This window comes from Nerophis ophidion, linkage group LG04, assembly GCF_033978795.1.
Source record: "Nerophis ophidion isolate RoL-2023_Sa linkage group LG04, RoL_Noph_v1.0, whole genome shotgun sequence".
In the NCBI taxonomy this organism is placed as follows: Eukaryota; Metazoa; Chordata; class Actinopteri; order Syngnathiformes; family Syngnathidae; genus Nerophis; species Nerophis ophidion.
Genome location: NC_084614.1, coordinates 4764197 through 4780181, shown reverse-complemented (window position 1 = coordinate 4780181; position 15985 = coordinate 4764197). Strand labels below are relative to the sequence as shown.

At 41.3% G+C, this 15985-nt stretch overlaps 1 protein-coding gene across 2 annotated transcripts in view; it reads right to left on the bottom strand.

Annotated features, from left to right (window-relative positions):
• LOC133550770 (neurobeachin-like) overlaps positions 1–15985 on the bottom strand; it is an 84726-nt gene that overhangs the window by 7154 nt on the left and 61587 nt on the right. The window contains exons 22-27 of one of the 2 annotated variants that reach the window (XM_061896791.1): positions 10370–10441; positions 10118–10273; positions 9878–10048; positions 7726–7827; positions 7454–7650; positions 7219–7370 (exon numbers count right to left, since the gene is read on the bottom strand). In XM_061896791.1, coding sequence (XP_061752775.1) covers positions 7219–7370; positions 7454–7650; positions 7726–7827; positions 9878–10048; positions 10118–10273; positions 10370–10441 — 850 coding nt within the window. Of the gene's footprint in view, positions 1–7218; positions 7371–7453; positions 7651–7725; positions 7828–9871; positions 10049–10117; positions 10274–10369; positions 10442–15985 lie in introns of both variants that reach the window. The other variant, XM_061896792.1, reaches the window with a different exon arrangement.

Sequence of the window (15985 nt, the reverse complement as noted above, 5' to 3'; positions counted from 1 at the left end):
TTACCAATGTTTCCCTAACAATGTTTACTAGGTTTCCCTAACAACAGCATCCCTGGTTACAATGTTTACCTAACAACAGCATCCCTGGTTACGGTCTTTCCCTAACAACAGCATCCCTGTTTACGAGGTTTCCCTAACAACAGTATCCCTGGTTACAATGTTTCCCTAACAACAGCATCCCTGGTTACGATGTTTCCCTAACAACAGCATCCCTGTTTACGAGGTTTCCCTAACAACAGTATCCCTGGTTACGATGTTTCCCTAACAACAGCCTCCTGTTTACGAGGTTTCCCTAACAACAGTATCCCTGGTTACGATGTTTCCCTAACAACAGCATCCCTGGTTACGATGTTTCCCTAACAACAGCATCCCTGTTTACGAGGTTTCCCTAACAAAAGTATCCCTGGTTACGATGTTTCCCTAACAACAGCATCCCTGGTTACGATGTTTCCCTGACAACAACATCCCTGGTTACGATGTTTCCCCGACAACAGCATCCCTGGTTACGAGGTTTCCCTAACAACAGCATCCCTGTTTACGATGTTTACCTAACAACAGCATCCATGGTTACGGTCTTTCCCTAACAACAGCATCCTTGTTTACAATGTTTCCCTAACAACAGCATCCCTGGTTACCAATGTTTCCCTAACAATGTTTACTAGGTTTCCCTAACAACAGCATCCCTGGTTACAATGTTTACCTAACAACAGCATCCCTGGTTACGGTCTTTCCCTAACAACAGCATCCCTGTTTACGAGGTTTCCCTAACAACAACATCCCTGGTTACGTTTACCTAACAACAGCATCCATGGTTACGGTCTTTCCCTAACAACAGCATCCTTGTTTACAATGTTTCCCTAACAACAGCATCCCTGGTTACCAATGTTTCCCTAACAATGTTTACTAGGTTTCCCTAACAACAGCATCCCTGGTTACAATGTTTACCTAACAACAGCATCCCTGGTTACGGTCTTTCCCTAACAACAGCATCCCTGTTTACGAGGTTTCCCTAACAACAACATCCCTGGTTACGTTTCCCTAACAACAGCATCCCTGTTTACGAGGTTTCCCTAACAACAGCATCCCTGTTTACGAGGTTTCCCTAACAACAGCATCCCTGGTTACCAATGTTTCCCTAACAATGTTTACTAGGTTTCCCTAACAACAGCATCCCTGGTTACGATGTTTACCTAACAACAGCATCCCTGGTTACGATGTTTCCCTGACAACAACATCCCTGGTTACGATGTTTCCCCGACAACAGCATCCCTGGTTACGGTCTTTCCCTAACAACAGCATCCCTGTTTACGAGGTTTCCCTAACAACAGCATCCCTGGTTACAATGTTTACCTAACAACAGCATCCCTGTTTACGAGGTTTCCCTAACAACAACATCCCTGGTTACGTTTCCCTAACAACAGCATCCCTGTTTACGAGGTTTCCCTAACAACAGCATCCCTGTTTACGAGGTTTCCCTAACAACAGCATCCCTGTTTACGAGGTTTCCCTAACAACAGCATCCCTGGTTACCAATGTTTCCCTAACAATGTTTACTAGGTTTCCCTAACAACAGCATCCCTGGTTACGATGTTTACCTAACAACAGCATCCCTGGTTACGATGTTTCCCTGACAACAACATCCCTGGTTACGATGTTTCCCTGACAACAACATCCCTGGTTACGATGTTTCCCCGACAACAGCATCCCTGGTTACGAGGTTTCCCTAACAACAGCATCCCTGTTTACGATGTTTACCTAACAACAGCATCCATGGTTACGGTCTTTCCCTAACAACAGCATCCTTGTTTACAATGTTTCCCTAGCAACAGCATCCCTGGTTACCAATGTTTCCCTAACAATGTTTACTAGGTTTCCCTAACAACAGCATCCCTGTTTACGAGGTTTCCCTAACAACAGCATCCCTGGTTACCAATGTTTCCCTAACAATGTTTACTAGGTTTCCCTAACAACAGCATCCCTGGTTACGATGTTTACCTAACAACAGCATCCCTGGTTACGGTCTTTCCCTAACAACAGCATCCTTGTTTACAATGTTTCCCTAACAACAGCATCCCTGGTTACAATGTTTCCCTAACAACAGCATCCCTGGTTACAATGTTTCCCTAACAACAGCATCCTTGTTTACAATGTTTCCCTAACAACAGCATCCTTGTTTACAATGTTTCCCTAACAACAGCATCCCTGGTTACAATGTTTCCCTAGCAAAAGCATCCCTGGTTACAATGTTTCCCTAACAACAGCATCCCTGGTTACGGTCTTTCCCTAACAACAGCATCCTTGTTTACAATGTTTCCCTAACAACAGCATCCCTGGTTACAATGTTTCCCTAGCAAAAGCATCCCTGGTTACAATGTTTCCCTAACAACAGCATCCCTGGTTACAATGTTTCCCTAACAACAGCATCCTTGTTTACAATGTTTCCCTAACAACAGCATCCTTGTTTACAATGTTTCCCTAACAACAGCATCCCTGGTTACAATGTTTCCCTAACAACAGCATCCCTGGTTACGGTCTTTCCCTAACAACAGCATCCTTGTTTACAATGTTTCCCTAACAACAGCATCCCTGGTTACGATGTTTCCCTAACCACAGCATCCATGGTTACGATGTTTCCCTAACAACAGCATCCCTGGTTATGATCTTTACCTAACAACAGTCCCCTTGGTTACGATGTTTCCCTAACAACAGCATCCCTGCTTACGATGTTTCCCTAACAACAGCATCCCAGCTTACGATGTTTCCCTAACAACAGCATCCCTGGTTACGATGTTTCCCTAACCACAGCATCCATGGTTACGATGTTTCCCTAACCACAGCATCCATGGTTACGATGTTTCCCTAACAACAGCATCCCTGGTTATGATCTTTACCTAACAACAGCCCCCTTGGTTACGATGTTTCCCTAACAACAGCATCCCTGGTTACAATGTTTCCCTAACAACAGTATCCCTGGTTACGATCTTTCCCTAACAACAGTATCCCTGGTTACGATCTTTCCCTAACAACAGTATCCCTGGTTACGATCTTTCCCTAACAACAGCGTCCTTGTTTACAATGTTTCCCTAACAACAGCATCCCTGGTTACAATGTTTCCCTAGCAACAGCATCCCTGGTTACAATGTTTCCCTAGCAACAGCATCTCTGGTTACAATGTTTCCCTAACAACAGCATCCTAACTAAAAACCTCCTTGGTAACTGCTTCCCTAGCAACAGCATCCCTGCTAACTTTTTCACTAGCAACAGCATCCCTGTTTGCGATGTTTCCCTGGCAACAGCATCCTAACTAAAATCCTCCCTGGTAAATGTTTCCCTAGCAACAGTATCCCTGCTAACTTTTCCCTGAGCAATTGTTTCCCTAGAAATATCATCATGGCAACAGAATCCATGGTAACCATTTCCTTAGTGACAGCCTCCCTGTTAACTGCTTCACTAGCAACAGCACCCTGGTTACAGTGTTTCCCTGGCAACAGCATCCCTGGTTACAGTGTTCCCCTGGCAACTGCATCCTAACTAAAAACCTCCCTGGTAACTGTTTCCCTAGGTAACAGTTTCCATGCTCACTCTTTCCCCAACAACAGCCTCTCTGCTAATGGTTTCCATGGTAACAGCATCTCCAGTAACAGTATGCCCAGCAAATAGTAACAGCATCCCTGGTAACTTTTTCCTTAGCAACAGCATCCCTGGTAACTTCTTCCTTAGCAACATCATCCCTTGTCACGGTATCACTAGTAACAGCATCCCTGGTAACTCATTCCCTAGCAACAGCATCCCTTGTAATGGTATCACTAGTAACAGCATCCCTCGTTACTTCTTCCATAGCAACAGAATCCCTTGTACCGGTTTCACTAGCAACAGCATCCCTTGTAATGATATCACTAGTAACATCATCCCTCGTAACTTCTTCCATAGCAACCACATCCCTGGTTACGGTATCACTAGTAACAGCATGCCTGGTAACTTCTTCCCTAGCAACAGTACCCCTGGTAACGGTATAACTATGTAACAGCATCCCTGGTAACTTCCTCCCTAGCAACAGCATCCCTCGTAACTTCTTCCATAGCAACAGCATCCCTTGTAATGGTATCACTAGTAACAGCATCCCTCGTAACTTCTTCCATAGCAACAGCATCCCTTGTAACGGTATAACTATGTAACACCATCCCTGGTAACTTCCTCCCTGGCAACAGCATCCTTGTAACTGTATCTCTAGTAACATAATCCCTGGTAACTTCCTCCCTAGCAAAAGCATCCTTGTAACTGTATCACTAGTAACAAAATCCCTGGTAACTTCTTCCATAGCAACCACATCCCTTGTAACGGTATAACTATGTAACACCATCCCTGGTAACTTTCTCCCTGGCAACAGCATCCTTGTAACTGTATTTCTAGTAACATAATCCCTGGTAACTTCCTCCCTAGCAAAAGCATCCTTGTAACTGTATCACTAGTAACATAATCCCTGGTAACTTCTTCCCTAGCAACAGCATCCCTGGTAACTTCTTCCATAGCAACAGCATCCCTTGTAATGGTATCACTAGTAACATCATCCCTCGTAACTTCTTTCATAGCAACCAAATCCCTTGTAACGGTATAACTATGTAACACCGTCCCTGGTAACTTCCTCCCTAGCAACATCATCCTTGTAACTGTATCACTAGTAACATAATCCCTGGTAACTTCCTCCCTAGCAAAAGCACCCTTGTAACTGTATCACTAGTAACATAATCCCTGGTAACTTCCTCCCTAGCAAAAGCACCCTTGTAACTGTATCACTAGTAACATAATCCCTGGTAACTTCCTCCCTAGCAAAAGCATCCTTGTAACTGTATCACTAGTAACATAATCCCTGGTAACTTCCTCCCTAGCAAAAGCATCCTTGTAACTGTATCACTAGTAACATAATCCCTGGTAATTTCTTCCCTAGCAACAGCATCCCTCGTAACTTCTTCCATAGCAACAGCATCCCTTGTAATGGTATCACTAGTAACATCATCCCTCGTAACTTCTTTCATAGCAACCAAATCCCTTGTAACGGTATAACTATGTAACACCATCCCTGGTAACTTCCTCCCTAGCAACATCATCCTTGTAACTGTATCACTAGTAACATAATCCCTGGTAACTTCCTCCCTAGCAAAAGCATCCTTGTAACTGTATCACTAGTAACATAATCCCTGGTAACTTCCTCCCTAGCAACAGCATCCTTGTAACTGTATCACTAGTAACATAATCCCTGGTAACTTCTTCCCTAGCAACAGCATCCCTTGTAACTTCTTCCATAGCAACAGCATCCCGTGTAATGGTGTCACTAGTAACATCATCCCTCGTAACTTCTTCCATAGCAACCACATCCCTTGTAACGGTATAACTATGTAACACCATCCCTGGTAACTTCCTCCCTAGCAACAGCATCCTTGTAACTATATTTCTAGTAACCTAATCCCTGGTAACTTCCTCTTTAGCAAAAGCATCCTTGTAACTGTATCACTAGTAACATAATCCCTGGTAACTTCTTCCCTAGCAACAGCATCCCTGGTAACTTCTTCCCTAGCAACAGCAACCCTTGTAAGAGTATCACGAGTAACCACGTCCCTGGTAACTTCTTTCCTAGCAACATCACTCCTTGTTACAGTGTTTCCCAGGCAACAGCATCCTAAGCAATTGCTTCCCAGACAACTGTTTCCCTAGCAACAGCATCCCTGGTAAAGGTATCACTAGTAACAGTCTCCCTGCCAACTGTTTCCCGAGCAACAGCATCTCTGGTAAAGGTATCACTAGTAACAGTCTCCCTGCCAACTGTTTCCCTAGCAACAGCATCCCTGGTAAAGGTATCACTAGTAACAGTCTCCCTGCCAACTGTTTCCCTAGCAACAGCATCCCTGGTAAAGGTATCACTAGTAACAGTCTCCCTGCCAACTGTTTCCCTAGCAACAGCATCTCTGGTAAAGGTATCACTAGTAACAGTCTCCCTGCCAACTGTTTCCCTAGCAACAGCATCCCTGGTAAAGGTATCACTAGTAACAGTCTCCCTGCCAACTGTTTCCCTAGCAACAGCATCCCTGGTAAAGGTATCACTAGTAACAGTCTCCCTGCCAACTGTTTCCCTAGCAACAGCATCCCTGGTAAAGGTATCACTAGTAACAGTCTCCCTGCCAACTGTTTCCCGAGCAACAGCATCTCTGGTAAAGGTATCACTAGTAACAGTCTCCCTGCCAACTGTTTCCCTAGCAACAGCATCTCTGGTAAAGGTATCACTAGTAACAGTCTCCCTGCCAACTGTTTCCCTAGCAACAGCATCCCTGGTAAAGGTATCACTAGTAACAGTCTCCCTGCCAACTGTTTCCCTAGCAACAGCATCTCTGGTAAAGGTATCACTAGTAACAGTCTCCCTGCCAACTGTTTCCCTAGCAACAGCATCCCTGGTAAAGGTATCACTAGTAACAGTCTCCCTGCCAACTGTTTCCCTAGCAACAGCATCCCTGGTAAACGTATCACTAGTAACAGTCTCCCTGCCAACTGTTTCCCTAGCAACAGCATCCCTGGTAAAGGTATCACTAGTAACAGTCTCCCTGCCAACTGTTTCCCTAGCAACAGCATCCCTGGTAAAGGTATCACTAGTAACAGTCTCCCTGCCAACTGTTTCCCTAGCAACAGCATCCCTGGTAAAGGTATCACTAGTAACAGTCTCCCTGCCAACTGTTTCCCTAGCAACAGCATCCCTGGTAAAGGTATCGCTAGTAACAGTCTCCCAGCCAACGGTTTCCCTAGCAACAGCATCCCTGGTAAAGGTATCACTAGTAACAGTCTCCCTGCCAACTGTTTCCCGAGCAACAGAATCTCCAGTACCTGTTTCCCAAGTAACAGATTCCTTGGTAAAAGTGTCTACACTTGACAGATTTCTTGGCAACAGTTTCCATGGCAACGGCATTCCTAAGTATCAGTTTCTTCGCCTCCGGAACTGGTTTGTAAAGTACTCATTTTCCACAGTACAAACATCCCCCGACTAACCAGTGGCCTCACTTGGCAACAGTTTCACCACCTAACAGCATCTGTTTCCCTAGCAACAGAAGCCATCTTCCCTAGCAACAGTTTCCAGGGAAACAACAACATCAGCAATAGAGTCTTCCTTAATTTTAGTCGTCCCACATTTATCTGAATTCAAAGCGTTTTCCCGGACAACCGTCCCGAAGGTGTTACCTCTGGTCGTGGGAGAGGTCCATGGCGCGGATGCCGGCGTCGCATCCCGGGTAGATGTAAAGCTGCTTGAAGTCGCACGCCTGCCACACCTCCACCACGCCGTTGTCGCCGCCCGTCACCAGGTTCTGTCCGTCGCTGCTCAGCAAGATGGCCTGGCGGGGCGAGGAGACACGCGGGGGGGGGTCAGAAAGCACGGCGGCGCGGTCACGCCAGAGCGGCGGCGGGAGCCTCTCACCCGCGTGGAGTCGTTGACCTCCATCTGGGCCAGCAGCTTCCCGTTGATGCTGAAGTTGCAGAAGCGCCCTCGCTCGTAGTAAATGATGCAGTGACCCTCGCTGGACACGGAGATCAGACGAGGCTGCTGGCACAGCTCGGGGCCCTCCAAGGCCCTCAGGAGGTCTCCCGTGATGGTGTGGACCAGGCAGGGACCCTCTGGGGAGCAAAGACATTCTCCACTTCCAAACAAAGCCACAGAGGACAGGAAGTGCGGCGCTCCACTCCACTGACCTTTGGCCCCGCTGATGACCAATCCCAGCTCAGCACAGACGGACACGCACACAACTTCATGGTCGTGTCCCGTCAGGACGGCGCGGGGGGCGGGATAGTCGCCTGCGGGAGAGGAGAGGGGAGGTCACTACACTGAAGTCACACCCGACTACTACTAGGGGGAAAGGGAGGTCAACAGGAACAAAAACAGGAGGTAACAAGAATGAAAACAGGACGTAAAAAAGAAGTAAACAGCAGTTAAAACAGGATTAAAATAGGAAGTAAAGAATGAAAACAGGAAGTAAAAAGTAAGTAAACAGCAGTTAAAACAGGATGGAAATAGGAAGTAAAGAAAAGAATGAAAACAGGAAGTAAAAAGAAAGTAAACAGCAGTTAAAACAGGATGAAAATAGGAAGAAAAGAATGAAAACAGGAAGTAAAAAGTAAGTAAACAGCAGTTAAAACAGGATGGAAATAGGAAGTAAAAAAAAGAATGAAAAGAGGAAGTAAAAAGAAAGTAAACAGCAGTTAAAACAGGATGGAAATAGGAAGTAAAGAAAAGAATGAAAACAGGAAGTAAAACGAAAGTAAACAGCAGTTAAAACAGGATGAAAATAGAAAGTAAAAAAAAGAATGAAAACAGGAAGTAAAAAGTAAGTAAACGGCAGTTAAAACAGGATGAAAATAGGAAGTAAAAAAAAAGAATGAAAACAGGAAGTAAATAGCAATGAAAAACAAGATGTTAAAAGAAATGAAAACACACAATTAAACACGATGTGATCAGCAATGCAAAAAGTAAGTAAATATGAATCGAAACTAAAATGAAAATAGGATGTGTAGAGGGATGAAAACAGGAAGTAGACAGGAATAAAAAAAAAAGAATGTAAAAAAGGAATGAAAACAGGAAATAAACAGCAATGAAAACAGGAGAAGTAACCAGGAATCAAAAACAGGAAGTAAACAACAATCAAAAACGGGATTTAAAAAAAGGAAGTAAACGGGAATCCAAACAGGAGGTAAACATGAAACAAAACAGAAAGTAAACACATCAAAACCGGAAGTAGACAGGAATCACAAGAGGAAGTAAACAGGAATCAAAACTGGAAGTAAACAGCAATTAAAAAATAGTAAACAGGGATCAAAAGAGGAAGTAAACAACAATCAAACCAGGAAATAAACATGAATCAAACCAGGAAGTAAACAACAATAAAGCCAGGAAGTAAACATGAATCAAACCAGGAAGTAAACAGAATCTAAAGAGGACGTAAACGGAATCAAAAGAGGAGGTAAACAGGAAACAAAAGAGAAAGTAATCATAATCAAAAGAGGACGTAAACAGGAAACAAAAGAGGAAGTAAACAGAAATCAAACCAGGAAGTAAACTGAATCAAAAGAGGAAGTAGACAGGAAACAAGAGGAAGTAAACGGAATCAAAAGAGGAAGTAAACAGGAAACAAGAGGAAGTAAACGGAATCAAAAGAGGAAGTAAACACGAAACAAAACTTATGTAAACAGGAAACAAAAGAGGAAGTAAACAACAATCACAAGAGCAAGTAAACAGCATTAAAAAGAGGAAGTAAACGTCAATCAAAACAGGAAATTAAACAGGAATCATAGGCCGAAATAAACAGGAATCAAAAGAGGAAGCAAACAGGAATCATAGGAGGACGTAAACATGATTGAAAAGAGGAAGTAAACAGTAATCATAGGAAGAAGTAAACAGGAATCAAAAGAGGAAGTAAACAGGAAACAAGAGGAAGAAAACAGAATCGAAAGAGGAAGTAAACAGAATTAAAATTGGAGGTAAACAGGAAACAAAACTTAAGTAAACAGGAAATAAAAGAGGAAGTAAACAACAATCACAAGAGCAAGTAAACAGCAATAAAAAGAGGAAGCAAACAGGAATCATAGGAGGAAGTAAACAGGAATCAAAAGAGGAAGTAAACAGGAATCAAAAAAGGAAGTAAACAGGAATCAACAGAGGAAGTAAACATAATCAAAAGAGGAAGTAAACAGGAATCACAAGAGGAAGTAAACATAATCAAAAGAGGAAGTAAACAGGAAGTAAAGGAGTAAGTAAACAGGAAACAAAAGAGGAAATAAACAGGAATCATAGGAGGAAGTAAACAGGAAAGAGGAAGCAGAGTGTGGGAGCATTGGAACTAACACTCACTGTTGTTGGGGTTGTCCCCAATGATGTGGTGGCGTCCACTCCAGTACCACAGAAGAAGAGTGGCGTCCCTGGAGCCCGACACGATGTAACAGTCCCCTCCGATGTAGGACTCGGACCTGGCCAGACACGTCACCACGTCCCAGTGGCCGAACACGATCTGGGTCAGCTTCCCTGCTCACAATCCACACGGTTAGCCAGGCGGCAGGCGGGGACGGAGTTCCGCGCGGCGGTCCATCCTACCGGTCTCAGAAGAGTAGACGCGGAAGCTCTTGTCCCAGAAGCCGCACACCAGGATGTAGCGGTTGTCGGCCGTCACCACGAAGCAGTGCGTGTTGATCTGGATGCTCTGGTCCACCAGGTCCGTGATCTGACGCTTGTTGGTGCCCGAGTTGTTCGCTGGGGGGGCGGAACCACACGGAGACGTTAAGTCCCATAAGGCCCGCCTCCCCTTTAGTTAAAGACTGGGTTCCTTCTGATTGGCTACAAACTGACCTATGAGAGGGTCCATCTCGATGGGCAGGTGGTGGGCTTGTTCCAGGGAGTATCCTGGGGCGCCACGCAGGCCTGGAAGCATTTCACACATGAGTTGCTCATCAAACACTTATTTGGAACATCCCACAGGTGTGCAGGCTAATTGGGAACAGGTGAGTGCCATGATTGGGTGTAAAAACAGCTTCCCAAAAAATGCTCAGTCTTTCACAAGAAAGGGTGGGGCGAGGTACACCCCTTTGTCCACAACTGCGTGAGCAAATAGTCAAACAGTTTAAGAACAACCTTTCTCAAAGTGCAATTGCAAGAAATTTAGGGATTTCAACATCTACGCTCCATAATATCATCAAAAGGTTCAGACAATCTGGAGAAATCACTCCACGTAAGCGGCATGGCCGGAAACCAACATTTCCGATCCCTCAGACGGCACTGTATCAAAAACCAACATCAATCTCTAAAGGATATCACCACATGGGCTCAGGAACACTTCATAAAACCACTGTCACTAAATACAGTTGGTCGCTACATCTGTAAGTGCAAGTTAAAGCTCTACTATGCAAAGCGAAAGCTATTTATCAACAACATCCAGAAACACAGCCAGCTTTTCCGGGCCCGAGATCATCTAAGATGGACTGATGCAAAGTGGAAAAGTGTCCGAGTTCACATTTCAAATTGTTTTTGGAAATATTCCACATAGGGGAAGCGAACCATCCAGACTGTTATCGACGCAAAGTTGAAAAGCCAGCATGTGTGATGGTATGGGGGTGCATTAGTGCCCAAGGCATGGGTAACTTACACATCTGTGAAGGCACCATTAATGCTGAAAGGTACATACAGGTTTTGGAACAACATATGCTGCCATCTAAGCGCCGTCTTTTTCATGGACGCCCCTGCTTATTTCAGCAAGACAATACCAAGCCACATTCAGCACGTGTTACAACAGCGTGGCTTTGTAAAAAAAGAGTGCGGGTACTTTCCTGGCCTGCCTGCAGTCCAGACCTGTCTCCCATGGAAAATGTGTGGCGTTTTATGAATCGTAAAATAGGACCCCGGACTGTTGAAGGACTGAAGCTCTACATAAAACAAGAGTGGGAAAGAATTCCACTTTCAAAGCTTCAACAATTAGTTTCCTCAGTTCCCAAACGTTTATTGAGTGTTGTTAAAAGAAAAGGTGATGTAACAGTGGTGAACATGCCCTTTCCCAACTACTTTGGCACGTGTTGCAGCCATCAAATTCTAAGTTAATTCCATCCATTTCCTACCGTTTATTCCCTTTCGGGGTCAGTATTATTTGCAAAAAAATATTCATGTTTATGAGTTTGAACATCAAATATGTTGTCTTTGTAGCATATTCAACTGAATATGGCTTGAAAATGATTTGCAAATCATTGTATTCTGTTTATATTTACATCGAACACAATTTACCAACTCTGGAAACAGGGTTTGTATAAAAACGCTTGTTGTGTAAAAATGAGTTGGAATTTCACAAGAAAATGGTCCCAATTCCGCAAGAAAAACTTGAAATTTCGGCAGTATTATAATAAAAATTGTCATTCTACTCAACGCAAGTCAAAATTTAAGAGGAAAAACAGAACATTTGTGTAATATTATGATAAAAGTTAGAATTTTACTCAACAACAGTCAGTTTTTGGCAATTTTATGAAAAAAGTCGTAATTTTACTCGACAAGTCACAATTTCGAAAGAAAACTTTACACTGTTCGCAATACCCATAGCTGCGGTCCTCTCCAAGGTTTCTCATAGTCATCCACATTGACATCCCACTTGGTTCTGAGTTTTTCCTTGCCATTTTGTGGGCTCTGAACTGAGGATGTTGTTGTGGCTTGTGCAGCCCTTTGAGACGCTTGTGATTTAGGGCTATACAAATAAGCATCGATTGATTGCTTGATACGATGCTAATATAAAAAAGCTTGTTGTGAAAAAAGAGTTGGAATTTCAAAAGAAAAAAGTCACAATTTCACAAGAAAAACTTTGACAGTATTATAATAAAAGTCGTCATTTTACTCAACGCAAGTCAGCATTTTACAAGAAAAACGATATAATGATAAAAGTTGGAATTTTACTCCTAATTTTTGGCAATTTTATAAAAATAATTGTAATTTTACTAGACAGAAGTCGCAATTTTATAAAAACCTTAAAAATGTTGGCAATATTGTAATAGTAATCTGAAAATTTTGTATTGTCAAAATGATGACAAAAGTCACAATTTTACTCAGAAAATTTCACTATTTTACAAGAACAACAAAACAATTGGCAATGCTGTGATAATAGTCAGCATTTTATATGACTAATGTTGCCATTTTGCATTAAAAAAGTGAGAATGTTATGAGAAAATATTGCAGAAGCAGAAAGAATATGAGAAATTGTTCCCAATTTTATAAGAAAAAAGTCGACACATTGTGAGAAAAGGACTGCTTTTAGTTAATTTTTTTTGTTTGTAATTGGTTTTGAATCTTCATTATTTACTTCAAGTTATTACAGTATGTCTCTATATATGTTTTTATTTATTTATATTTCATTAATTTTGGCCAGAGGAGGCGCATTTCAATTTCTTACACACACTTGTTATTTCATATGTTGACCAGAAGGGGAGCACTTCCAAAAGCGACACACAGTCTAGTCCTTTTTGGGACCACCCTCATTTTGATAGATGTCACCAGCAGGGGTGCTATTGAGACATTGTCTATTTGATGCAATGTTATTATGACAATGATGTCATCACTTGTTCACACCTCCTCATATGGAAGATACTTTTCTTTCTTCATGTCTCAAGAAGGCTGGGAACACACACACACACACACACACACACACACACACACACACACACACACACACACACACACACACACACACACACACACACACACACACACACTTGTATTTCCGACGTTGTGGGGACCCGAGAAAAATGCCTCCCTCTTTACATACTATAGGCTTGTTGTGAACAATGAGTTGGAATTTCACAAGAAAAACTTAGAATTATGACAGTATTATAATAAAAGTCGTCCTTTTACTCAACGTAAGTCAACATTTCACAAGAAAAACGTTGAATTTTGACGGTATTATAATAAAAGTCGTCCTTTTACTCAACGTAAGTCAACATTTCACAAGAAAAACTTTGAATTTTGACGGTATTTTAATCAAAGTCGTCCTTTTACTCAACGTAAGTCAACATTTTACAAGAAAAACAATATAATGATAAAAGTTGGAATTTTGCTGGATAACAGTCGCAATTTTACAAGAAAAAGCAAACATTTTTGGCCATTTTATGAAAAGAGTCGTCATTTTACTCGACAAAACTCAAAATTTTATAAGAAAACTAGCATTTGGGCAATATAATAACAATAATCTGACATTTTTATTGGTAAAAAGTCATCATTTTACTCATAAAATGTCAATATTTTACAAACAACCCAAAAAAATGGCAATTTTGTCATAAAAGTCGGTATTTTATACGACAAATGTTGCCATTTTGCATTAAAAATGTATCATTTTACATTAAAAAAGTGATCATTTTACGTGAAAATATTGCAATACTACAAAAACAGAAAGAACATGAGAAATTGTTCCCAATTTAAAAGAAAAAAGTCCACACATTTTGAGAAAAAGACTGCTTTTAGTTCATTTTTTGGTTGGTAATTGGTTTTGAATCTTCATTATTTACTCCAAGTTATTACAGTATGGCTCTATATACATATTTATTAATTATTTTAAACTAATTTTGGCCTGAGGGGCCGCATTTCAATTTGTTACACACACTTGTTATTTCATATGTTGACCAGAAGGGGAGCACTTCTAAAAGCGACACACAGTCTAGTCCTTTTTGGGACCACCCTCATTGTGATAGATGTCACCAGCAGGGGTGCTATTGAGACATTGTCTATTAGATGCAATGTTATTATGACAATGATGTCATCACTTGTTCACACCTCCTCATATGGAAGATACTTTTCCGTCTTCATGTCTCAAGAAGGCTGGGAACACGAACACACACACACACACACGCACACGCACACGCACACGCACACACACACACACACACACACACACACACACACACACACACACACACACACTTGTATTTCCGACCTTGTGGGGACCCGAGAAAAATGCCTCCCTCTTTAGGACCACCCTTTCTAGATATATAAAGAAGTGTATTTACAACATGATTAATATATACATACTATAGGCTTGTTGTGAACAATGAGTTGGAATTTCACAAGAAAAACTTAGAATTATGACGGTATTATAATAAAAGTCGTCCTTTTACTCAACGTAAGTCAACATTTCACAAGAAAAACTTTGAATTTTGACGGTATTATAATAAAAGTCGTCCTTTTACTCAACGTAAGTCAACATTTCACAAGAAAAACTTTGAATTTTGACGGTATTTTAATCAAAGTCGTCCTTTTACTCAACGTAAGTCAACATTTTACAAGAAAAACAATATAATGATAAAAGTTGGAATTTTGCTGGATAACAGTCGCAATTTTACAAGAAAAAGCAAACATTTTTGGCCATTTTATGAAAAGAGTCGTCATTTTACTCGACAAAACTCAAAATTTTATAAGAAAACTAGCATTTGGGCAATATAATAACAATAATCTGACTTTTTTATTGGTAGAAAGTCATCATTTTACTCATAAAATGTCAATAATTTACAAACAACCCAAAAAAATGGCAATTTTGTCATAAAAGTCGGTATTTTATACGACAAATGTTGCCATTTTGCATTAAAAATGTATCATTTTACATTAAAAAAGTGATCATTTTACGTGAAAATATTGCAATATTACAAAAACAGAAAGAACATGAGAAATTGTTCCCAATTTAAAAGAAAAAAGTCCACACATTTTGAGAAAAAGACTGCTTTTAGTTCATTTTTTGGTTGGTAATTGGTTTTGAATCTTCATTATTTACTTCAAGTTATTACAGTATGGCTCTATATACATATTTATTAATTATTTTAAACTAATTTTGGCCTGAGGGGCCGCATTTCAATTTCTTACACACACTTGTTATTTCATATGTTGACCAGAAGGGGAGCACTTCTAAAAGCGACACACAGTCTAGTCCTTTTTGGGACCACCCTCATTTTGATTGATGTCACCAGCAGGGGTGCTATTGAGACATTGTCTATTAGATGCAATGTTATTGGGACAATGATGTCATCACTTGTTCACACCTCCTCATATGGAAGATACTTTTCCGTCTTCATGTCTCAAGAAGGCTGGGAACACAAGAACACACACACACACACACACACACACACACACACACACACACACACACACACTTGTATTTCCGGCCTTGTGGGGACCTGAGAAAAATGCCTCCCTCTTTAGGACCACCCTTTCTAGATATATAAAGAAGTGTATTTACAACATGAATAATATATACATACTCTAAGCTTGTTGTGAAAAATGAGTTGGAATTTCACAAGAAAAACTTTGAATTTTGACGGTATTATAATAAAAGTTGTCCTTTTACTTAACGTAAGTCAACATTTTACAAGAAAAACAATATAATGATAAAAGTTGGAATTTTGCTGGATAACAGTCGCAATTTTACAAGAAAAAGCAAACATTTTTGGCCATTTT